The 25,908-nt window shown below is 34.7% G+C and overlaps 3 protein-coding genes across 5 annotated transcripts; 1 reads left to right on the top strand and 2 right to left on the bottom strand.

The window, feature by feature from the left end:
- Window positions 1-1,572: 1,572 nt before the first annotated feature.
- On the bottom strand, window positions 1,573-1,917 carry LOC105787130 (short-chain dehydrogenase reductase 2a-like). Its single transcript, XM_012613570.1, has one exon. It carries the CDS (start codon window positions 1,915-1,917, stop codon window positions 1,573-1,575), a length of 345 nt encoding a protein of 114 aa, XP_012469024.1.
- A 6,986-nt stretch (window positions 1,918-8,903) lies between these two features.
- On the bottom strand, window positions 8,904-10,147 carry LOC105786596 (short-chain dehydrogenase reductase 2a). Its single transcript, XM_012613107.2, has 2 exons — window positions 9,907-10,147; window positions 8,904-9,791 (listed from the first exon to the last, which is right to left on the bottom strand). Exons 1-2 carry the CDS (start codon window positions 9,996-9,998, stop codon window positions 8,963-8,965), a joined length of 921 nt encoding a protein of 306 aa, XP_012468561.1. The 5' UTR covers window positions 9,999-10,147; the 3' UTR covers window positions 8,904-8,962.
- Window positions 10,148-17,595: 7,448 nt separating this feature from the next.
- On the top strand, window positions 17,596-25,265 carry LOC105786593 (protein SCAR2). 3 transcript variants are annotated; one of them, XM_012613102.2, is made up of 9 exons: window positions 17,596-17,979; window positions 18,645-18,808; window positions 19,363-19,486; window positions 19,570-19,699; window positions 20,531-20,592; window positions 20,703-24,342; window positions 24,426-24,512; window positions 24,641-24,745; window positions 24,831-25,265. In XM_012613102.2, the coding sequence occupies exons 1-9, from the start codon at window positions 17,825-17,827 to the stop codon at window positions 24,882-24,884; spliced, it is 4,521 nt and encodes a 1,506-aa protein (XP_012468556.1). In that variant the 5' UTR covers window positions 17,596-17,824; the 3' UTR covers window positions 24,885-25,265. The 3 variants fall into 3 exon arrangements, with proteins under 3 accessions (XP_012468556.1, XP_052477112.1, XP_052477115.1); XM_052621152.1 differs by having other exon boundaries at window positions 19,360-19,486; XM_052621155.1 differs by lacking the exons at window positions 17,596-17,979; window positions 18,645-18,808; window positions 19,363-19,486; window positions 19,570-19,699 and having other exon boundaries at window positions 20,549-20,592; window positions 20,698-24,342.
- Window positions 25,266-25,908: the final 643 nt, after the last annotated feature.

Genomic DNA, 25,908 nt, shown 5'->3' with positions numbered 1-25,908 from the left:
TCAGGCTCACAGCATTATCAACAAAAGGTGGATCCTTTGTTTTGGACATAATGTTGTTGTTACCATCTAATGCCCTAAGAAAACCTAACCACCAAGCGTAAGAAGCAGCCTGATTTTCACCCCACTCTAAAATCTGCACTGTTTCCAAGTCTGGAGGTGGTGTAGCAGGCAGTGAAGGTGCAGTAGTTGACCATATTGGTTCAGGAGGGGGCATAGCCTCCACCAAAGAGTAACAACAACATGACTTAGCATAGCTGTAGTAGGAGGGATTACCTACACCAGAAGATGGTAATGGTGGTGTGGGAGTGGACCTATGGAGATGCAAGGCATGGGCAACTTCCCTCCTGGCTTCATCCATGTTGATGACGCCGCCTTGACCGGTCTTTCTTGTACGAGACCTTCTTCGCATGAGGGGCTTGCTTGAACAAGTTCTACTTTGAGGTTCCATTGAATGGGATGGTAATATGAAATTGGTGAGTAATAAGTAATGTTGAGTCAGAAGCGATGGCATGTAAGGTGACACGCGTTAGTAGCGGTGGACACATCAAATCAAATCCATTTACTGCTCTTTTAATTACTTAATTAATTAAGCAGAGCCGCTGTGGCTGAAGCTACGCCCTCCCTCTCTACCTCTATAAAGAATTAAAAGCCAGACTGAGCTCTGGCTCAGCTATGAGGCATACCTACTTTATATGGGCCGGGTAATGCCTAATGCTTGCAAGGTTTTTTATGAATAGCACAATCCAACTAGTAAATTGTTTAGATTTGGACTCAAGTGTAGCCACCCCCATATTTCACCTTTCAAATCCCTATATTATTTGTTGGTTAATTCATCAACCGTCCATGTAGTGTAGTGGCTTTTGTATTCTTCATTCTTTTAAGGACTCATATCAATTAAGTCTTTAATAAGTAAAGTTTTTTGTTAAAGCCCTCACATGTAAAGAAATGAGGCTTGACGTGAAAAAATATTGATAGTAAGTGTGGGAGTTGAAGGAGCAATTAATAATTTTGATATGGGTTGGCTAACTTTGATTGAAGAATGAAGATCATAATTCTCCGCATAAAATCATTTTAATTATTTAACATTTCTAAATCAAGTTACAGATTTTAAGTGCACGTGACTTTCGTTGTGGATTAACTATCCAAACGCTAAAATTTAATTTTTTTTGACTTTATTTATACATAATGTATTTTTGGGTCAAATTCTTAAAGATTTTATTGAAATATTTTAATCAAACAATTTAATCTAATAAAAAGTTAACTGGTAATTATTTACAATGTTTTTTTACTTTAACGAAAATAATCAATAATGTAGATGATGTAAATATTGAATTTGGCATAAGAATGAGTTCTAGTGTTTTATGCATGCAAGGTAGGTGGAGGAATTTGTCCATCTACCGTCGACTAATTGCAAAAAAAAAAAAGTCACATTATAGGCGTGTTTTCCACATGCATATATAATAAAACAAAAGCAAGCAAGATCTCACTTTTGACTTTGGAGTTACAGCGAGGCACAGACAATGCACCCAGAGATTAAAATATTATTAAATGCCAAGGCAAATAGTTGATGTGCTAATTGCTAAACCCTCCATCCAAAACAAGATTATGACCACTCACATACTTGGCTTCGCCACTAGCAAGGTATAGAGCTGCCATGTCTGCTGAACCTGGACTCCCAGAATTCATGCATTGCTCTATTAATTCATGGAATACCAATGAAGATATGCTATTCACTCTAATCCCATACCTCCCTAATTCACAAGCCGTGGTCAACCCAACAATGGCGTGCATGGATGCCGTGTAAGCATGTGGAGCAACACTAGTCCTGGAAATAATGCACCCTCCTCCACCTTGGGTAATCATCACTCTTGCCGCATGTTTAATCCCTAGTGCCACACCTCTCACGTTTACTTGCATATAACACGCTTCAATTCATCCACGTCTAAATCAACAATGCTCTTGTGATTCGTATCATCTTTACCACCCCGTCATTATTAATGTAAAAATAGTATGTCGGTAATGACAATATATCGCAAAGAAAAAAGAAATAAAAATAAAGAACACAGATTTTTACGTGGAAACCCTTTCGGGAAAAAAATCACGGGCAGAGAAGAAGATAATTCACTATGTCGAATTCGAAATAATTACAAGAGAAGTAGATTATGTCTTTTATAGACTTCTAAAATCATATTCTAATAGGAGTTTATTTATTCTAATCAATATCAAATAGATGGAGTTTAATAAGGTTTAAAAAACCTTATTCTAAAATAAAATAAAAGAAGTGTAGTTCTATAGGTATTTTACTTTTATTTTATTTTACCACTTTATTTTATTTAAATAAGGATTCGGGTAATTAATTTTAATAATCTCCACCTTGACACGAATTCTCAATAAACAAGTTCTTCATTGCGAACTCTCAACGAACAAGTTCTCTACCTCTTCCGTAAAACCCTTTATGGGTTTAACTTTAACAATGAACACTAATAAAGTCTAAGCAATGCTCAAACTTGGTTATAGGAAGTGACTTAGTCATCATATCTGCAGGATTTTCATGAGTACTAATTTTGCTCACAATAATATCACCACGAGCAATAATATCACGAGCAAAATGATACTGAACATCAATGTGTTTTTGTTCTCTCATGAAACATTTGATCTTTTGTAAGGAAGATGGCACTCTGACTGTCACAAAATACTCTATTGATTTGAAGGTCTTCATTGAGTTCACTAAAGAGTCCCTTAAACCAAATAGCTTCTTTACAATCCTCAGTAATCGCCATGTACTCAGCTTCAGTGGTAGACAAAGCGACTGTAGTTTGCAAAGTGGCTTTCCAACTGATTGCAGAACCTCTGATTGTAAAGACATAACTTGTAAGAGATCTTCTTCTATCAAGGTCTCCAGCAAAATCAACATCAACATACCCAATGACTCAATCTCTAGTTCTTCCAAACTGTAAGCAAACATCAGTAGCACCTCGTAAGTATCTTAAAATCTATTGAACTGCTTTCCAATTTTCTTTACCGGGATTCGCCATGTATCTGCTAACTGCACTGACTGCATATGATAAATCTGGACGTGAACAAACCATAGCATACATGAGAGATCCTACTGCACTAGAGTATGGAACATGTGACATGTACTCAATCTCATCATCTGATTATGGAGACAAAGTCGATGAAAGTTTGAAATGGGCTACTAAAAGAGTACTAACAGGCTTAGCACTCTGCATATTGAACCTGCAAAGAGCTTTCTCAATGTACCCATTCTGACTTAGGTACAATTTACTTGTTTTTTTTTATCTCTAAGAATCTCTATACCAAGTATCTTTTTTGATGGTCCCAAATCTTTCATATCAAATTCTTCACTTAGTTGGGCTTTGACCTTTCTTATCTCTCCTTTATCTTTCGTTGCTATCAACATGTCATCAACATAAAGGAGTAGATACACAAAAGAACCATCACTGTATTTCTTAAAGTAAAGACAACTGTCAAAGCTATTTCTTTTGAAATCATGAGAAGTCATAAAGGAATCAAACCTCTTATACCACTGTCTTGGTGACTGTTTCAAACCGTAAAGGGACTTTTTTAGCAAGCAAACATAGTCCTCTTTTTTTGAGATTATAAAACCCTCTGGTTGTTGCATGTAAATATCCTTCTAAAGTTCTTCATGCAAAAATGTAATTTTTACATCTAACTGCTCAAGCTTCAAATCATGTATTACCACAATACCAAGCAAAGCTCAAATCGAATTATGCTTCACAACTGGGGAGAACACATCTGTGAAGTCCACTTTTGGAATTTGACTATAACCCTTTACAACAAGCCTTGCTTTATATCTGGGTTCTTCAACTCTTGGAATCCCTTCTTTTTTTTTAAACACCTATTTACAACGAACAACCTTTTTACCTATAGGAAGTTTCACAAGATCTCATATTTTGTTTTTGTGGAGTGATTCCATCTCCTCTTGCATAGCAAATATCTACTTTTCTGAGTCTTCACAACTAACCGCCTCAGAATAATTAGATGGCTCTTGGTTTGCATCTATATCTTCAGCCATATTTAAAGAATAAGCAACTAGATCAACCTCGGCATATTTCTTTGGAGGTTTAATTTCTCTTCTAGTTCTGTTTTTGGCAATAGAGTATTGTGGTGAAGAAGCAACTCTATTCTGAATTTTTGTATGGGCTTGAGGAGTCAACTATGTTGTAGATTCTGGATTAATCTGATGTTCCACCTGCTTTTGATTTTCTTTATTGGAAGAGCCTTTAAGAGATAAGTTAGATAGCATAGCAGTTTCATCAAAAACAACATCTCTGCTAATCACAACTTTTCTATTTTCAAGACACCATAACTTATACCCTTTTACACCAGCTTTATAACCAAGAAAAACACATTTAATGGATTTCAGTTCCAATTCTCCATTATCAACATGACCATACGCAGGACACTCAAAGATCTTTAAATCAGAATAGTCAGCAGGATTACCAGACCATACCTCTTGTGGAGTCTTTTTCTCAATGGCATCGGTTGGTTAAAAAACATGCAATAGAGGCTGCTTCGACCCAAAATGACTTTGGTAAGTTGGCATTTGACAACATACATCGAACCTTCTCCATGACCGTTCTGTTCATTCATTCTACAACGTCATTTTGCTGTGGAGTATGACAAACTGTCAAGTGTCTCACGATCCCTTCTAACTTGCACAGTTTATTAAACTCATCAGAACAGAACTCTAAGCCATTGTCTGTGTGGAGGTGTTTTATTTGTTTTCCCGTCTGTTTTTCAATCATAGTTTTCCAAGACTTAAATGCGAAAAACACATCGCTTTTCTACTTCAAGAAGAACGCCCAAATTTTTCTGAAAAAATCATCAATAAAAGTTAGCATATAATTAGCTCCACCACTCGAAAGCACTCTTGATGGCCCCCACAGATCAGAATGAATATACTCTAATGTTCTCTTTGTGCTATGGATTCTTCTAGTGAATCGAACTCTCTTTTGCTTCCCAAAAAATGCAGTGCTCACAGAACTTAAGCTTGCAAATTCCTTGCCCATCAAGAAATCCTCTTTTACTTAATTCTGTCATGCCATTTTCACTCATATGCCCCAGGCGCATATGCCAAAGTTTAGTAATATCGTCATCTGACAAGAAAGAGGATGCGACAGCTGCATCACCAGTAACAGTAGAACCATGCAAGATATATAACTTGGCAGTCTTTCTCTGCCCTTTCATCACAACAAAGGAACCTTTGGAAATATTCAAAACCTCACTTTCAGCTGTGTATTTGTACCTTTTTGACTTAACGAAATTAAATTTCTCTTCAATTCTGGAGGATGTCGTATGCCAACGAAATTAGAATGTCGGTAATGACAATATATCGCAAAGAAAAGAGAAATTAAAATAAAAAAACACAGATTTTTACGTGGAAACCCTTTCGAGAAAAAAATCACAGGCAAAGAAGAAGATAATTCACTATGTCGAATTCGAAATAATTACAAGATGAGTAGATTATGTCTATTTATAGGCTTGTAAAACTATATTCTAATAGGAGTGTAGTAAGATTGAAACACTTTATTCTAATCATGAATATCAAATAGATGGAGTTTAATAAGGTTTAAAAAACCTTATTCTAAAATAAAATAAAATAAGTGTAGTTCTATAGGGATTTTACTTTTATTTTATTTTACAACTGTATTTTATTTAAATAAAGATTCGGGTTACTTAATTCTAACAGTTAAAAAACATAACAATCCGTCCATAACATAGAATTGTGACATCCACCAAGTTTGCAATGTCTTCTTCCAAGCTAACATCATAGTGAACAAATATAGCTGAATTAGGAAGTAATGAATCAGCAAGCGCAGCTCCGGCTATGTCCACATTTGCAATTACTACAGTTGCACCATGTCTAGCCTAATTGTTCCCTCCCCTATTCCTTTGGCGCCGCCTGTCACAATGCAACCTTTCCCTCCAGCCTTTACTAGTAATTTAAAAAAATGTGCAGACTCACTACATAGATACAACATCGAAAATTAATGCCCAAGGTGAATTAACATCACGTTTGGTTCCCCCTTATTGCATAAGTAATAGTAATTATTTCTTTTAAATCAAGTATTTTGCGTCAAGTCCTATTATACCGAATTTTAAACCTACACGGACCGATTATTTAACTAGTAGAAAAAGTAATTCGAATTGTATAATTCATATTCAAGTTAAATCGAAAATTTTAACTTTTTATTCGAGTTAACTCGAACTATTTAATTCAAAATTTGAGTTTTCAAATCGAACCAATTTTGATTACCCTAATAACATTATATGTTAAAATAATAATAGGTTTTGGGAATAAATAAGAGAATATTATATTTATAAGCAAATAAAGTAATGGTTGAATTCCCGGCATAAATAATTGTTTAAAACATGATTTTGACTATATATTAATGGCATATGAGCATTAAACATTGGGCATTGGTTGAATATCTCTATTAGAAAAATAGATGACAGAACGGAATCTCATTCCCATCATGAATGTATATATTGGTGGATTTGAGTATCCAATAATCTATCCGAAAGAACTCAAATATTCCTGGAGATTGTCTCTCTAATCAGCCAGTCTGTCTACCCAGTTCCACGAGAATTGTGACACTCGATATTTTATTTCATGTGATTGCTGTATACCACCCACTGCCTTCTACTTGCTTACATGTCCTTCAATTTATTTAACGAGATTGAGTGGCTCCAGGAAGATACACCTCGCTAAATGCTAACTATAGTATATATGCTTTATGCATGTAAATGTTATATGTTGTGGATTAATTATTTTAGAAATCTCTCCCATTTACTTTCTAGATATGTGCTTATGGGCCACTGTTTGCTTTTAGTTAGTGACAGCACATTATCGTAAGGCTGATAGTCAAGTAGCAGGTCTAATTAATGAATGCTTCTCATGGAATAATATCAATTCTAGATTAGTTAACCATATCATACATTAGGAATAATATTTACCTTTCCAATTATATATATCATTCCCTTGGAACAAATGACAATTAAGCATATAGACATGCACAGTTCCTTGAGCTATGGACTATAGCACGACATTAAGGAGCAAGACTAATTATTCTATGTACAGTCTCAGGATTTTTAATTATTTATTATTAAGTTGGGCAAAAAGATAAAAAGAGGATCCGGGTTTACAACTCATTTTAGGGTTTAGCTGTTTGAAGTTTGACGCTTTGGCAGCTCCAAAGACTAGCAAAAGCCTAATAAGTAGATAGAAAATATAGGGGGATAGGTTTCCAAAGTGAAATTTTCCCCTTTAAGACACCATCACACATCTCTATATTCTTTAGTCAAATATTTAAGAAAACAAGAGACAGACAGCTGCAAAGTTATGATAAAGTGGAAGAATCATAGGGAGTTGGGCCAAGCACGATAAAAACGTAAAGATTCAAGCCAAGTCCCTTCCCATCAAATCAAAACCCCGTTTTCTTTGAAAAAAATTGCCTACAGTCCAAGCTCTGCCTCCTTCTAGCCGCCCAAATCTTTTGGTTAAACTACTGTTTTGATTCCCTTGTATTTGGCATCTACTTTTTATGTTTTAATTTGGGTTAAAATGAAGCATATTTTAACGTTTAATTAACCTCTCTCATTACTTAATTCTAACATGTCCAAAAAAAAATATTCACTTCATCAACTATTGGTTTTTTCACCTAAATAATACAAAAATAAAATTAATAACTGAAATGATATGCCCATAAGATTATTTATTAAAATCGTATAGTTTTATTAGTATCACCTATCAAATTGGCGGTGCCGAATTAAAATGTAATAATCTAAATTATTTAGGGACTTGATATACAAATTTCTATTTTGAGTGGCTGCTGAAAAAAAAAGGGTATAAACCCTCCTTATTTATAATTTTCTTTGTATTCCCTTGACTCATTATATTATGTTTAAACAAGCATTAACCTATTTTTATAATTAAATAAGTCATTACCTTATGATTTTTACTCATAAAAATTCTTTATTTTAATATTAAAGCAAATATATTTTGACCAAAATAATTATATTTTTGTAGTTAAAAGTAAAAAAATATTAAAACATAAAATATAAAAACCCTTAACCAATTTTTATAGTTAAATAAAACCTTTCACTATTTAAATAACTAATTACATTATTAAGAAAGAAAAAAACGGCCAAGGCTGCTGCATGCACTTCCCTTCCCCTGTTTTGTAGTAGTGGAGGCGCACTCACGTTTACCATATACATTTTGATTTACTACTGAATTAAGTAGGTTTAGACGTACGTTTGGATGTGGTGCAGTGTGTTACACTACAGTATTGCCACAATATCTGCTCTCATCACTATCATTATTTTTACACTAATTACAAGTAAACGGATCTCCAATCTAAATTCACTCTTAATTAGACATAATAACAAAATAAATGAAGTGACATTAATTAGTCGGAAGTCAATTCAAGTGTTACAAAACTACTGATTCCATTTGCTTGTACCAAACGGCACAAGGGAAAGTAACCAAAAAAAAGGGCCAAATCTCGCGCAATCTTTTTGACCCAACATCATGTAGCCTTGACTTGACATAAATACGTATAAGAGAGGTAATTTCGTGTTGGACTCACATTACATATATTATTGCTTCTTCCACCTATTAACAACATTTTGATTTTAGCAGCCACCCGCTAAAATGGTAGAAACTTGAAGAGATTCTTCTTGGTCAGAGGAGGTTGATTCGCATGCCATTAATCTTACAAAGACTAAAACGAGTGAGATTGATATATCATCAAATAAGACTATTTTGGCTCATACTTGTCAAAGTCTTAATTTGAATCCTAATAAATAAATCCAAGGACAATCAGTCTCTTTTTCCAACTTTTGAACTTGGAATCTAAATGGAGAAAAATAAATTTATTTAATCGAAAATTTACAATTAGGGTTAATAATGGGGTTACAAGCCAACACAATTTCTTGATGTTGTGACTCCACCATCCACTACAAGATTATGCCCACTTACATATTTAGATTCATCGCCAGCAAGATATAAAGCAGCCTCAGCTATGTCTTTAGCCCTGAGTGTTGGACCTTTCAAATTGGCAAGCCCTCTCACAAACTCTTCCGTCTTCTCCGTTTCTTGTTGGCATGGAATCCCAAAGTTAAAGCCGGTTTCCTCTTCTTCATCGTCGTGGCTTCTCCATGCATTCACAAGCATAGGTGTAGCCACACCGAATGGAGAAATGCAGTTCACTCTAATCCCATACCGCCCTAGTTCACAAGCCGCGTTCTTTGTCAATCCAACAATGGCGTGTTTCGAAGCCGTGTAAGCATGTGGACCAAGGCCACCCATCACTCCAGCAACACTGGCTGTTGAAATGATGCACCCACCACCTCGGGGAATCATTGCACGTGCAGCATGCTTGATTCCCAGCGCCATTCCCCTCACGTTCACTCTCATTATATTATCGAACTCATCCACGTCGAAATCAACAATGCTTTTATGCTTTCTCTGATTCCCAAGCACCCCAGCATTGTTAAAAAGGATATCAAGCCGCCCATATCGGGAAACTGTTGAGCTTACTAAATTCTCAATGTCTTCTTCCAGGCTAACATCACAATGAACAAAAGTGACACAAGGAGACAAAGAATTAGCCAACGCAGTTCCAAGCGTGTCTTCCACATCTGCGATCACTACCTTAGCACCATGCCTTGCAAAAAGCCTCACTGTTGCCTCCCCAATCCCTCTTGCTCCTCCCGTCACAATAGCAACTTTCCCTTCCAACCTGTAAGATTGTAACGCAAATTAAACTAACAAAAAAAAACCTAGTGTTTACTGCATTACACAGACAGGGAAATGTGGCAAGTATTAACGAGGAAGATGATGATGGGTGAGTTTACCTTCTAGGGTGAGGAGAAGAACTGTTTTCTCTACCCAAACCATGGAGACCTTGAAGGGTCTTGTCGGGAATCACTTGAGCAGGCATGGTCATTTGGAGAAAGCTAACAAGCTGTATGGGATAGAATGAAATTGTTGTTGGTAAGGAAAAATACAAGAGAGGCTGAATTTATAGGCTGAAGCGATGAAGGGTTGGGTTGGAGGTGGAGTTTGGGATGAGCTGTTCTCTATTACAAACGCTTTTTCCCACGCAACTTCCTAAAATTTCTTCCTAGTAATTTATTATAACAGCTATACCCAACGATACCATTGATGTATGCATCATGCATTTATGCTTTCGAAATGATTTTATTGAAAGGATGAATTACAAAAACAATATTATTGAAATTTTTTATCATAAATCTGTAGAAAAAGAAAAGATAAATTTTGAAGAAAACGTTCCCTTGTTTGGGAGTTGGGACAATGGGCAGGTAGCAATGCCTATGGTCAAACTAGTAGGTTTCAAAATCTATAGGGTCATCAAGACCAAAAATTTAAATATAATAAATGAAAACCAAGTTGGCCCTTAGGTGAATGCGTTTCATTTTGAAGTCAAATTCACACAGGATTCTAGCATAAAAGATACAGTGATACATTTTGATTGAAGATAAATTTCTTTCACTAACCATTATTACATCATCACAATTCACAATTTAATCCTATCGGTTATAATCTCAACTCTGTTCCGTTACTGTTGCAGTTACTAAAATTCGGAAATTAATTTTACTCTTAGAGTTTTTGAAATTTAGTCTCCGTAAATTTAACTTAAACAATTTAATCTCTCTACTTTAGAAAGTTACAATCCAATAGATAATATTGTTAGTTTATGTTATTAATTGGACTGCATTTGAATATTAGAATGTTACATATTTGAATTCAATTAAAGTCTATTAACAATATTTATCAATTGGACTTTAGTTTTAAATTAGACAAATGAAAAGACTAAATTTAAAAAATTTAAAGAGGGCGGTACTTATATTAAAATTAAACTTGATTTAAAAAATATTTTATTCTTCAACCTTCAGATTTTATTCATATTTTTTATCTTTTGATAAAAAAAATTTTAACTTGAAGGTGTAAGATAAACGTGATTAAAAAATAAATAGATTATAGGGTTGGGTATTTTATGGGTCTATGTGCTTTTCTTATAGTGACTTTTGTTTCCTTTGCACTTTGGTTGGTACTTGGCATGTAGTATAGGCTACTAGCATCTCCAGCTTCTTTATGCTTGATAAGTTATAATAGGGTTAATTTCACCATATGTCTCAAAACAATAGCATAGATTTTAAAGCAGTTTTTTACCTTTAAAATATTTTAATTGAGTATTCAAGGTATAACTAAGATTCTTTTCATCAACTTAATTTTAGGTTTAATGTTAAATATCAGTTTGAATTTAATATGAAAAATATTTAGAATTTATGGATCAATTTTTAAACACGAATATACATGTTGCATAGATAGCTCGGATCTAAGCCGGTTAAAAGAAACACAATGCATTAAAATTTGATCGGAATGACCCATGCAATAAATATAATTATTTTAAAAACTCAATTAAATGGAATTAACAGTCCAGCTGGGATGAGGTATAAAGTGGGTGTCACAAGTCTGGGTTTGTTTCAAGTTGAACATATTTATGGAGTTAAATAAGAGAGGTGATTGATAATGTAAACAATAGGGTTGCCCATCTTCTGGAATCTGGAGAGGCTGGGTAGCTTCGCATTCCAATGTGTTCTCGTACCATATCGAAAGATAGGGGTCAATAAACAAGGACCTGCATATCAAGTTGGTCAAACAAATAATGCATTACACATCCCTGAAATGTCGGGGCCTAATCCTGTTAAGTATTTTTATTTTTGGGTAAGCTGATCACAATCACTTTGGTCTAAATATTTTAATACTAAAGTGGGAGGCATCCCTTAAAAGACAAAGCAAAATGTGAATTGTGTATAACGAAGTTTGATATTACAACCGCTGTTCATGCTTATCACCATATCTATAAACGGAGTTAAAATGGAATCTTAAATGTGGCAGTGGCAGTGGCCATAATAAAGCTTATACACAACAAATATTTAAAAAGACAATGGGAGAATTTTGAATCTAAAAATGGAAGCAAATTGGCCATGTGAAGTCGGCAGCTGTACATCTGTATTCCCTAATCTATAACACTGCAGTGATGGAGTTTGTTTTTATAATATCATTCTAGACATAGTGTTGAGACTTGGAGATACGCCTAATCAAAACTATAATATTCCTAGTTGATTCCTGCAATTTGTTTTGCTCAGAGAGACATAGGAGTAGGACCTAACCTACCTATTTCTATATTCAATCACTGCATCAAATTTTAACTGTATCCACCATTACAACTTTTCCTTATTAATATTATCGCCCATCAAATTTTCATCAACCTAGTCGTGAGTTTAAGCATTAAATTCCGATTTAAAGCGAAGACAGTTCGAAACATTTAGAAGCTATGAACTTATCATATAGATAGTTTGTATGTGGTGCGTCAAAGTATTATTGAAATATTAAGGAGGGCTATTTATTTTTTTCCTAGCCCCGTAGATCCAAGTCATTTACGTAATATATATACACGTAATTATGATTAGACACATGTTTTAAATATAACTCATGACATATTTGAATCGGCATTTAATGTTCAAGTTAATAGTAAGATGGTTAATATGATATTAATACTTGAAAAACTCAATTAGAATGTTTTAAACTTTACTATGGTAACATTTATTAAAGCAGGACAAGCTATGTTGGCAACAAGAGAAGATGGCTCATTAATACAAGTTTGAGATACACAGAAATACAATTGATGTAAATTCGTGTCCAAAATTAGAAGTTTAAAATAATCTAAAAAAATGAATACAATTGTACATGCATTTCGTGCTGCTTCTTTCTTTCCTATAAGAAACGAAACTAATAATAATCCTTGGTAGTTAGGGAACGTGTGAATGTCAGATTATGTTTCACATTTGATAGGGAAAGCCATACCTAATATGTTGCATTAGTAATAACTGGGGGTTAATTTCAAAGGGGTGTATTATACTTTATATTGGTCAGGTTATCTATCTAAATTTAAAAGTTTATTTGGAAAATGGAAGAGTTTGGATAAAAATATAAGTTCGAAAAATGAGTTTGGACAAAAAATAAAATCTATTTTCTAAATAAATTGAGCCTCAGGTAGGATTTTTTGGTCTTGGGCGACCTGAATCAGTTGTTTTGTTGTTGTAATTCACTATTGTTTTACTGTTGTTTTGCTACTAATTTAGATGTATTTGTTTGTTAAGTTGCAACTATTTTTGTGTTATTTAAGTATAAAAAATTTTTATAATGTATTTTCAAGTTGTTGGGAAATTTTTATTTTAATATTTTTAGTATATTTGGTGTATTATATTTTTAAATTATTTTTATATAAAAAATAATCCAAAAAATTTAATACAGGTGGGTCAAATCGCACTCGATTTTAACATTTTTAATTTGAACAGAAACTTAAACCAATTTTTTTAATCATATCAAACCCAAACCCAAAAAGTAGACCAAAAATTTTACATCTACTCAGCCCATAATCAAATCTAGTGTAGAATGCCCTATGCGTTTATTTGTAGATTTAATCTATATTTTCCAATTCGATCACTTTAAGCCTCTATGCCTTTTCAAAATTTAAAATCCCAATTGCTAGCCCATTAACTAAAACTTTAGTGAATAATATGCAAAAATAAATACTTAACATGGCATTACAATATGATAATATGTTTGCCATATTAGATTTTGAAAATAGTTGAACTTAACTTAATAAATTTAACAACTATCGTTTGGTAAGGATTGGAATTTTAATATTTGAAAAGTACTAGGACTAAAAACGACCAAATTAAAGTACAAGGATTAAATCCATAATTTTGCAAAGTGCAAGGACTAACAACAAAATTTAACCAAAACTAAATTATATCAATTGAAGTCAAATCCGACCCACCTAAACCTAGTCTAGACTTGTTCTCGAGTCGAGCTACTTGCCCAAAATTTGGGAGGGTTTGAGTAAAAATATTAGGCCCGAAAAATAGGCTTGGGAAAAAAAATTAAGCCCTTTTAAAATATGGGTTGGGTTCGAGCTTGAACATTCAAGGCTTGAGCCCAGCTCGACCCGTTTTTTAAGTTTATAATACCTTATATTGTGTAATTTATAACACACTAAAAAAATAAACCTATACTAAATATTAATACTACCCTAATGTAAACATTAAAATAATATTAAGATGGCTATATAAAAAATTTTAATAAATAAAAAAATATTAAATTAAAATATTATAAATAATTAAAAAAACAAACGGACTTAAAATGAGCTTGAATAAATTTTTACAAATATGAGTTAATCTTTTAAATCCATATTTCGAATTTAGCTGGACTTTGAATAAACATAAAGTAAATAATATAATATTTAAGCTCGACCCATTGTATGAACATCTCTATCCCATTCCCAACACACACACAAAAATTCTGAGAGAAAAAATAATCATATTTTCACTTTTGGTGAAAAACATGGTTCCATTCCTTAACTAAAACCCAACAAAGTATATACTAAGCATTGATTAGTAGCAAAAAGAAATAGTGTCTTTACGACTAAGACAAGATGAAGGATTAAAAAGTGGGGTTGTCTCTGTCACGAGTAATAAAAAACCAATTCCAATTCCAATACCAATACCGTTTCCTTTTCCTGTTGTAACTACATCCACTACTTCTCGAGACAAAAATGGAAAACTACATCCACTAACATGAACTTGAGCTCAAACCAAAAGGTTCCCACTTCAACAACCAAATCTTTGAAGCAAAGGAAGACTTCTTGGACTTCAACCTCGTTATTATATATTTACAAACTCAATGTAATAATAATCATCCTGGACCCCCACCCATTCTCCAAGTCACCCACTTCTTCATTACCTTTTTGGCTACTTTGCTTAACCTTTTTTCTATCATATATCATAATACTTCAATGGGTTTGGATTGAGACATTGTGTTCATATGTGTAATTAATGGGGTTGGTTTATAGGTCTAACTCAACTGATTTGATTCATGGGTTCAACTTGATAAGTTTTAAAAGTAACATATTTTAACCTTATTTTTAACGCGTTTTTGGGTGATTATTTGATGTTACTTGTAAATTTTATGCTCTTAATCTTTTAAATTCATGTTTTAATGCCTAATAGAGCACTTGGGAGTAAAATAAGTAAAAATCGAAGCATCGAAACAAGCTACAAGAGACACATGGGCTGAACCATTTCACATGGCTAGACCACACAGTCGTGTGACCCACACAGGTATGTGGTAGGCCGTGGCGATTTCACAAGAGTGCACCGAATAACGGAAAATCATGATTTTTAGGGTTTTTGGACATTCTAAGATGTATATATGACAAAAATAAGAACATAAGAGTGAGTCGTCATGGAATATTCAAGAAAATAACTTGAAAAACACCATTAAAGCTGGCTTTGAAGCAGATTTCTGTCAAAATTGAAGATTCTTAGTTGATTTCTTAGGAAGTTATCAGGAGTTTCTTTATTTATTTCCTATATATTGCCTATTGGATGTTTCTATTTTTAAGCATGAACTAATTTTCTAAATACCTAAGGGAGATGAACTCTATGGTGAATTCTATTGTTTAATTCTTATTTTACATAATAAATAATTAGTTTCTTGTTATCAATTATGTATGCTTAATTCTTGGTTTAATATTTCTAGAGTATTGATCCATGTTCGATGTGCTTAAATCGTTGTTTGAATAGGCTCTGTTTAAGATTAAATATTGTGTAATTGAGTGGAGTTGCATGCCATCCCATAAATACGATGACATAAATCTACCAGATTAAAGTTAAATCTAATAGGAGAATTCATAGCACGAGTTAATGCGATAATAGGGAGTTTCATTAGAAAAAAAATTCAATTAATCAACTTAGAGTCAGTTGCTCTTGTGCTCGAAAGATATATCACCATAATTTAGATATTTCTACGGATCAATATGCTAAGTTAAGAAATTGCGTAATTTAGATTGATAGTGACAGATGAAATATGGATGAATTCTTTCTTGTGTATTGTTTCGTTTATTGGTTGTTATTCGATTATTTTCCTGATTTGTTTTTGGCAGTGTTTGTTAATAATTAAATTAGTTAATTTTAGTTTTTAATTGATCACTCGAATTATTTGGTTAAGTAATAGAAAATGATAATTACTAGTAGTTGTAGTCCTCGTGAGAATAATATATTTACCCATCATAGCTATACTATTAATTGAAAGATGGACAAAATTTTAATTAGTTTCATAACACATTACAACTCAAGTTTTTGGTTTATGCTACCGTTAATCAAATTGAGATTATTTGTAAATTTAGTTTAAATAAATTCACTATAGAACTTTATTCATAGAGACCCAAATTTTGTGGTGAAAAACAGAAACACTATCCGTCAATTGAATTAAAATGAATGATCTAACCTATTCAACTTATTACATGTAAATGAAAATAGAACAAACCAATATCAATCGATAAAAGAAAGCTTAATGAAAGTTATACAAAATCGAGAGTTGTAGTTTATTAAGTAATGTGAAATTCATGGTATCTTAACTCAATTCAATTTAAATAATAAAAAGTATTTTAAAATTAAAATCTAATTATAAAAACTAAAAAAATACTTACTAAATTTGTAGTAATAAAATAAAATTTTTAAATGAGTGGAGTCAATAAAAAATGAGCCTGAACTTGAAAACGTATAAAGACGTCGAGCGTGAATTCCCACTAGAATACAAGTTACTTGTATTATGAAAGTAAGTGAAGAATTGTTGGGGTTTGGCATGTGAAAGATGGCGTAGGGGACCAACCATTTATTGCAGAATTCTACGATAGGAGGGAATAAGAATGTGATGCCTTAGTAACTTTGTAACAACGCTCGTGTTCCTTCCTTTTTACTGTATAATTAAGACATACATCATCTCTTGGATGTTCAAATCTGAGCAAACCATTCAAAACATATATTCCCACAAAGCAGGGCCATCTACTGTACCATCTAAAATTTACCTACGCTTGTAGGAGTTATTTTTTGAATGAACTGTTAGAAGCTTTCAAAAAGATATTTTTTTAAAAAAAAGAATCAAAAGCACTTTTCTATTAGATCATGTCATGGCACTGAATGAGTCATTGAGGCAGTGTGGGACCTCCTTTCTCTTTCCTTCTAATCAGGCTGTAAATCTCAATATATTGAATGATGATGTCCCATTCCCATGTAATTCTGTGAAAATCCCACACTTTGTTTCAAGGCCAGGGTCCCATTGCATTTGTCATAATAGTAGTAGATTTAGTATCGGTTTAGTATTATTTCTCGTCTAAAATTATTTTTGAAAAATAATACTAAACCGTTAAAAAATATTTTAAAATATCCTAATTTAATCCTCAAATATTTTTAAATTCAATCTAATTTAGAATATATTTAAAATAGGAGGATTAAATTGTCAAACTAATATATTTAAATTAATTTCGTTTAACAAAAAATAAATATATGAATACTGTATTTATGTAAAAAGGGACAGATATGTCTGTATCAAAATTTTTGTCACCGGTATTTAGACCTGAATAAAATTAAAATAAATAAATAAATACTTTCTCTCTCACACAGACACCGCTTCACGTCTTACACACACCACTGTAAAATTTTCGTTCCTTCATTTTCCGTCGAAAGTTGAATTGAAAATTCAGAGAGGCAACAAAACAAAGGCTAACATATCACTGAAAGTGAATGCCTTTTCAAAGAGATCAAGATACATTTTGATTCTTTTCTATATGCTGAGAAATTGAAGGCTTCTTTTCTTCTTTTTTGGCGGAACAGAGGAGGGGAAATGCCGTTGACGAGGTACCAGATAAGGAATGAGTACAGCTTGGCCGATCCGGAGATTTATAGAGCTTCCGAAAAGGATGATCCCGAGGCTTTACTTGAAGGCGTCGCTATGGCTGGCCTCGTTGGTGTTTTACGCCAGCTTGGTGACCTTGCCGAGTCAGTCTCTTTCTCATCTTTTTTTTTTTCCTTCTGGGCGACTGGGGAGGGAGGATTGTTTTTGGTTTTAGCTCCGTGATCAGTTTTCTGCTTTGAATTTTGTGGTTTTGGAGCTGAATTCCTGCTCTTCATCTTTTATTTCTGATTGGAAGCTGAATTTTCAGATTCTCAATTTCGTATCTATTTATTTAGATTTTTATATCCGGTTGACTAAATTAACTTGGTTAGTAGTGATGCTAATTCTACAAATTCTAAGTTACTTTGCTTTGAGGTCCAGGTTATAGAAATAGCCGGAATCTGTTAAAAAGTTTTCTCAATTATACTGAATTGGAATTTAATTCCATCCATTTGAATCTGAGATTTGCTTGGAATTTGCTTACTTGATTCTTTCATCAAATTTTCCCAAATGGTGAGTTTCTTGGTATTTTAATGTGTTCTGGTTTGTGGTACTTGTGGTTTGGCGATCACCAATTTAGCAGTTGGAATTCAGAATTCCGTTCAAATTATGCAATTATTAGGAAAAAAAAAAAAGCATTGCATGACACAAGTTTCAGTATGGATATCGGGAATTTCTCTGTCGACTGATTGAATGAGCTAGTTTATCATTACTTTTTTAGCTTTGTACCTGTCTGGTTTTGAATTGCTTTTCCTCATGGTTGATAAAGGTTTGCTGCTGAGATATTCCATGACTTACATGAAGATGTAATGGCAACTGCTGCAAGAGGCCATGGTCTAATGGTTCGAGTCCGACAACTTGAGGCTGAGTTCCCTTCCATTGAAAAGCCATTTTTATCACAAACCAATCATTCATTATTCTTTACCAATGCAGGTTAGATTCAAGGTGTTTGTTTTTCACTATTTTACTAGTAGCCTTAGTTTCTGTTGTCATTTCTTGTTGCAATGGGGCACTTTGCTGTACGTGTTGGTTTCTTATGTTTTATATCTTTTGTACATGATTGCATTATCGGCAATTAGATCCTTACATTTTTTTAAAAATTACATTAGTTTCAAGGTGAGTATCTGCTGCCTATGCTACAGGCAATGCTTTTACAAGTTTCATTTCCCATTTGCGTCACCATCTAGAGTAACAGGAAGGTTTGTTTATATAACGGAAAACCAAAAGATGTATCCTTTCATGACTTTCTCCTAGTGTAATTTGTCATGCACATAGATGCATTTTGCCTTCCCATAAACCCATGTTTGATTTGCAAGAATGGAATGAATAAATAAATGGGAACTGTGATCTTGGCATATGATAGAGTCAGATTTGAAAGATGAACCTAATTAATGATTTATTTATTGGTTCTGAAATAGAATATTGGAGTTTTCATGCACAAGGCACGATCTGCTAAACTGGTTGATAAATGTATTATCTTTTAGCAGGTGTTGACTGGCACCCTAATCTGCGCACGGAACATAATCTGATTACTCGTGGAGACTTACCTCGCTGTGTGCTGGACTCTTACGAGGAATGTCGAGGCCCTCCACGGTTATTCCTTTTGGACAAGTAAGATTTCCTTTTAGGTCTCAAGTAAATTTGTTGAAAGGAATTTTCATTCAGGTGATGAATCTTCTAATAATTTATTCCAGATTTGATGTTGCGGGTGCTGGGGCATGTTTAAAGCGTTACACTGATCCGTCATTCTTTAAAGCAGAATCAGCTTTCCCTGGAATTGAACCAGTAGAAGGTCAGAGGGAAAAGAAAGCCCGTAAAGTGAAGGTACCAAAGGGGAAAAAGAGAAATGTGACTCTTTTTTATTCATTTCCTTTTCTTTCTTTCTTTTTTTCTTGTTTTTTTTGGGGGGGGTGGGGGGGAGGCTATTTATGACCCCATTGACGGTGTTGATAGAATGAATGCCTTGGTCATTGTGCCACATATGGCATCAACTTTTTCTTTGAAAGGATCTGCTTAGATTTCTATTTTGGTAATTATTCTAGCAGTTAGCGGTTATGTCTCATTTATTGCAGAAGTTGAGAGAGAGGTCTGTAGGATGACCCTAGTACTGATAAAAAAACTAGAGCTTTGCATGGAAACTACAGATAATCACACTAGCTATAAACTTGATTTGACTTGTTTCTTTAATTTCAGTGGAGATAAAGGTTTCTTAATGGTTGAATTACCTTTGCTTTGTTCATTTCCAGTTCATGATTGACATCTATGAGTTTGTGTTTGAGCTAACTCATGTCAAGTTTAGAGAGTAGTTCTTAGTTTAAAATATCTGATAGTGGTGTGCTTCTACGTGAGCAGTACACTTCATATCCGAGGCCCTACTTCATTTGAGGTGCTCTTGTTGCATTTGGGGTGATTTGCACAAATTATATCGAAGTACTGATTACGTTACTTCTCAGCTTTATGACATTCCTTTTCCTTTTTTTATATCAATACAATAGAGTGAAATTATTTGTATGAGGGACTGGCAGCACATTGTAACTTTTTGGTACATCATTGATTTAGTAATCAGTTTACAGTTTTCTTTCTATGTTGAGCTAGTTGTGTTATATGGTATATTGCCCTGTGTCCATACAGTTTCTTATATTATATTTTTTGCAGAAAAAAGGATCAAGATGGAGGAATGAAGGGACACCAGAATTTGCACTGGCATCGCATGCCAAGTGAGTCTTTTAATTCTGCATCTGTGCCTTAGCTTCATCTACTGATTAGGCATGCGTGTTTAAGTTTTAATATGGTTTCTTGGTGATTGAGCTGCTTTCTGCTAGTGCAGATTGCATCAACTGTTTTTGCAGGAGCGTATTGAGAATGTCTACAATGATCCAGTTTGTCTTGTAAAACTAAAAAGAAGGCAATTGAATGAATTTCCACTTGACCCAAAATCTGGGAAAAGCTACATGGAGAAATTCCTGGAGACTCCTTCCCCGGAGCATAAAGCAGTTTATGAGACCTCTGGTGTTCCACAACCTCTGAGATTGACATCAAAGCATTCTAGTGAGTCAGGTCTTGAAATACATGAAATTAGTAAAGAGAGTCCTGTGAAGAATTCTTCGATTGGAAAGGAAATCTCAAGTTCTTCGCCTACTGTACTAGTCCAGAAATCATCCGTGGAAAAGTTGAATGAAGAAATCATCGACAGAGAGATTGTAGAAGTGTCTGAACCAACAGGTAATTTCACAGATAAGATCCCTCTTCCCCTTCATAAAGAAACAGTTGAAAAGGAAATAATAGTAGATGGAGAAGGCAGAAAAGAATGCGGTACAGATGGGGATCATTCTGATGATATGATCAGTGAGGTTGACAATTACACGGATGCCCTTACAACCATGGACTCTGAAATGGATACAGACAATGAATACAGATCTAAGAATGACATTGCCTTCATAAATGTTGGAAAATGCCAAACAGGTTCTGATGCAAATGAAGAAAAGCTTGAGGTGCAAGCCCATTCATCAGATTCTCAATCATTTGGGATCTCCTCTGAATCAGATGATGGTAATAGTTCGTTCAAGAAAGGAAGATCTAGTTTTTCCAACTCTGATAGCATGGACAATCTGGCTGAAGATATGGTGTCAGATGGTGAAGAAGCAGCTAAACTGTCCCCTTCTATTAAAAACCATGTTCCAGAGATTGTTGAGGAATCGCCCATCCAGCTTCCTGCATGTTCAGAGATGCACCATTCTAGTTCGGATAAGGTTTTGCCGCCGAAAGATACTGGTGAATGTAGGCTTCCTGATCATGGAGAAGTATCTGACAGTTCAAGTCTTGAAGATTTTAATTCCGCACATGTTTTGTTGGATCAAGCCAACTACATGGCAGCTTCTTTTCTGGAAAAGAAACTTGATGAAGTGCCCTCTAATATTGTTACTACTAATTCTGATTTGTCAGACAGTGATGATGGAGAATATTTTGCAGATTCTTCAGAAGTCATTTGTGCTGGTTCGTCTGAGAAACAGGAGGTTTCTTTGACTACTCTTTCTGCTGATGAAAGCCTTCCCCAAGAGGAGTTGGACAGTGGAGGCACAAATATCTCTTCTGATGCTTTGCCACATTTATCAAACATTTTACAGCTTGCTTCTGAAAAGAGGAGGGGTAATGATCCTTCAGATGAAGTTGTTAAAACAGATTTTATTAGAGAAAGTTGTGAGGAAAATTCAGTCAACCAAATAACTGATTCACGATATCCAATAACTTCACCAACAGAGCAGCACCCTTGTTCAACCTTGGGAGAAATAGAAAGAGATGCAGGTATTACACTACCACCTGAAGGTTCGGATGTTATGGAGCCTGTCAGCTTAGCTTATGAGGTCAATGATGCTACTTTAGAAGCTGCTCTGAACTTGGAATATATGATTCCTATGCCAAATACTTCAGAGACTTTTGGCTTTAATGAACAGAAACATTCAGACATATTACCTGATGATCCTAACTCCATGGTGGTAGGAGCTTCATTTCATGAAAAGGAACACAATTTTAATGAATCATTTGATGCTTCAGAGGGAGAAGAAACTAGGGAATTTCCCTGCAGTGTGGATTCGGTGGAAGGAGATGCTAACCTTTCTGTTCTTCCATCTCATGTTGCTGATAATTTGGACATCAAGGATCATGTGAGCTTAGATGATCTAGCTACTGGAAATGCTCTTGCAGAAAGTGTTGTCGTCTCTACTGCTGCTTGTGGTTCTGCTGACTTTGATGATGCTGTTGATAATACTACTTTTCAGACTTCAAATTTGATTGGTTCGGCATCTGGAAATCTAATGTATTTGGAAGAGTCTCCTTCTGGTGATGGAGATCTATGTCAGGAAGAATTGGAATCTAATGAGGTTATTTCTCAAGGATGTCTTACAGGCTTAGAGACACGAGAAGAAACAAATCCAGTGGAAGGTGCTCCAGCAGATATAGTTTCCACTTCATGCGAATCAGTCTCTCACAACTGTTCCAATTTAGAAGACGATAGTCAGCATTTATCACTGGTTCAACCAACCAAAAATCGTTTGACTTCCATTGATTTAACTGCAACACCAACTTCTTTAGAATTGAGTAATCAAGAGTCTGAATCAAAAAATTTGAGTAAGCTGATGGAAAGAAGAGCAGATATGGTGTCTTCACCAAGTCATTGCTTATCAGAAAAAGAAACTTCTTTCGAGCAGTCCTTAGACTTCCCTACAAATCAGCATGATATGGGAAGCCTGGATATAGTTGAAGATGGTTCAAATATTTCACATCTCCTGTCCAATCAGATACAAAATTCTTTTACTCATTCCGACCAAGGCTTTTCAAGTAAACCTTCATTGGAGTTTTCCCAGCAATCAGGTTGGCAAAGTAAGCAAGAAAGATATCCATCAGGATCTATTCATCCTGCCTTTGGCCTGCTTCCAGAGGCAACCAAAGTTAGCATGGAGGAAATGCCTCCATTGCCGCCTCTTCCTCCAATGCAGTGGAGGTTAGGGAGAATTCAACATGTTTCTCCAGCTTCACAAAGAGAATTGGTCGAACAGGGTCAGGGGTCATTCCCAGTGATGCCACAATGTAGAACTGATGGGAAACTGCAGTTTGGTTTATCAGTATTAGAGAAAGCAAATGAACGGCCCAGAAACCCATTTTTACCCATAGTGGATGGTGAAGAGAGGTCTGATCATGTGTCTAATCAATTAGCTGTTGATTGCATGCAGCTCCCTGGTCCTTTTTCTAAGCACCCTCCAGCTATGGGTAGCGACACTAATAGCCAATTCAGTGATACCTGGCTGGATAGAACACACTCAAACCCATATTATACTTTGCCCGTAATATCAAATAAAAGCATTGAGTGTGATTCCATTGCGTTGGAAGACGATAGGGTAGAATCCACTTACTCATCACTGATGCCAGCTACTGATACAACTTCAAGACATATTACCATTGTATCTTCACATGAGAAAATAACACATCCTCCAGACCAGTTTGTACCGGATATAGGTTTGGAAGGTGGGGCATATCAGCACCCTGAACAAAATTCCAGGAGAGAGGAGAGGAATCTTCCTAATATATCTGTGCCCCTGCCAGTTAAGAGAGAGGAGCATATACCAAGCAAGGTAGTGGAGGATCTTTCAATGGAAGTAGAACAACAGTTTCCAACCAAGGTAGAGGAGCAGCCTCAACATGGTTTGGCAGTTTCAGAGGGAGAATCTTCGCAGATATCAAATGCCATTGTTAAGCATGGTTTGGCATCTCCAGAGGTAGATATTGCACAGACATCAAATACAACTGCGCAGCATGAGTTGTCAATTTCAGAGGGAGCAGCAGTGTGGCCGTCAATTACGCTTGCTCTATCACCAGTTGTTGAAGATGAAAACTCGAATGGCAATCCAACTGTGAAGCTTCCTCGACCTCGCGATCCTCTCATTGATGCTGTTGCTGCTCATGACAAGAGCAAGGTAATTATGGCCTTTCATTTCATTTCATTTTTTTTTCAATTTTGCCTTTGTTTTTTGTAAGTAACAATTTCAATTTTGTGCAGTTGAGAAAGGTAACGGAACGGATTCACCCTCCAGTCATTCCAAAGGTAGACGAAAGAGATTCGTTGCTGGAACAGATACGAACAAAGGTTAGATCCAATCCCCATTGATGTTTGTTTTGTTCCTTCCATTTTAAGTAGGAAAAAAAACAGATGCTTTTACAGTTGGAGATGCATCTTTTTTGATAAACTGAGAGTTGTTATTTTATTTTATACAGTCCTTCAACTTGAAGCCTGCTGTGGTTACCAGACCCAGTATTCAGGGTCCTAAAACCAACTTAAGAGTAGCAGCAATCTTGGAGAAAGCAAATGCAATTCGCCAGGTTTGTGCTTGCCCTCGTCTTTCTCTTTTTCTTCACATTTTGTGTGTGTGCATGCAATTCATAAAATCATTCACTGTTGAAATAGGCATTGGCTGGAAGTGATGAAGATGATGACGAAGATAGTTGGAGTGACTCTTAAAAAGACAAAAGGCAAGGACACATCCTTTTGGATATGCTTGTTGAAAATTTTCATTTCATCCAATATGTTAAATTCTCCATCTTAGTGAATAGCAAATATATATATACGTGTGTATGTATGTATGTATGTATGTATGTATGTATGTATGTATGTATGTATTGTCTTGTGGTCAGTGGTTTATTCTTTTTTTCTTTCTCAACATTCTCATTCTGTTGGTGTATAAAATTCTGCTCTTCCTTTTTCCAAGTATATCACGGCACTTGGCTTTGCTATATTATACGAGAATGAGTTTCATGGCTCATGGCATCATGGAATGAGATGCTGTGTGTCCAAATCCAGTGATATGAGACATTATTTTATCTTACTTGAATATGTTGAAAAGTGTAATTTTTTTTTTTGAAGAATCAACTGTAATTTGTGAATTCCCTGAACAAGTTTTATTTGTTTGTGATACTTTTCTCTGTCAATTTGTTTTGAAGACATCATTGGGGGGATGGATATGTGTAAAATTGTTGAGAACCATGCCAAAAAAACTATTAGATTTGACTAGGAGAAAAAGTCGTTACAATATAAATATTTTTGGGTTCTCAAAGTTGTGTATACTTAAACAAAGAATGAATGTTTTTTTTTTTTTATCTATAATTTTGTGAACTCTTAAGTAAACTTATTATTGCAATAACAAACAATTGTGTATACAAATTGGGTTTAGGTTTTATGGGTGACTTTTAGTTTGTTAGAGTGTAAACCCTAATCTGTGGTGAGAAAAGAAGAAGAGAGAAAGTGTTGGATGGAGAAAGGGCCTGTACGAGACACAGCCTTCCTCTTGCCTGACCTAACTAATAACACTAACTATAAAGTATCCAATCCAATCCAACTTGGTTTCTTTTTGACTTTGTATTGAAATGGTCCGTTCTTATCTCAGTAAGGCTGGTACCGTCCCAAAGGCAGTATTAAACAAGTACGGCCAATTCGTTTACTAATATTAAATTAAATGAAAATGGAATATTTCATTTTCAGATGGTGC

This window comes from Gossypium raimondii, chromosome 1 (assembly GCF_025698545.1).
Source record: "Gossypium raimondii isolate GPD5lz chromosome 1, ASM2569854v1, whole genome shotgun sequence".
Taxonomy (NCBI): Eukaryota; Viridiplantae; Streptophyta; class Magnoliopsida; order Malvales; family Malvaceae; genus Gossypium; species Gossypium raimondii.
Note: the sequence above shows the minus strand (reverse complement) of the source record. Positions and strands in the feature narration are given on the sequence as shown.

Bases quoted from the DNA above. Each gene is read 5' to 3' on its own strand.
- LOC105787130 (XM_012613570.1), bottom strand. From the start codon at position 1,917: ATGCAAGTAAACGTGAGAGGTGTGGCACTAGGGATTAAACATGCGGCA.
- LOC105786596 (XM_012613107.2), bottom strand. From the start codon at position 9,998: ATGACCATGCCTGCTCAAGTGATTCCCGACAAGACCCTTCAAGGTCTC. The intron at 9,792-9,906 runs GTAAACTCACCC...ACAATCTTACAG, and splicing joins TCTTCTCCTCACCCTAGAAG to GTTGGAAGGGAAAGTTGCTA.
- LOC105786593 (XM_052621152.1), top strand. From the start codon at position 17,825: ATGCCGTTGACGAGGTACCAGATAAGGAATGAGTACAGCTTGGCCGAT. The intron at 17,980-18,644 runs GTCAGTCTCTTT...TGGTTGATAAAG, and splicing joins CAGCTTGGTGACCTTGCCGA to GTTTGCTGCTGAGATATTCC. The intron at 19,487-19,569 runs GTAAGATTTCCT...AATTTATTCCAG, and splicing joins CGGTTATTCCTTTTGGACAA to ATTTGATGTTGCGGGTGCTG.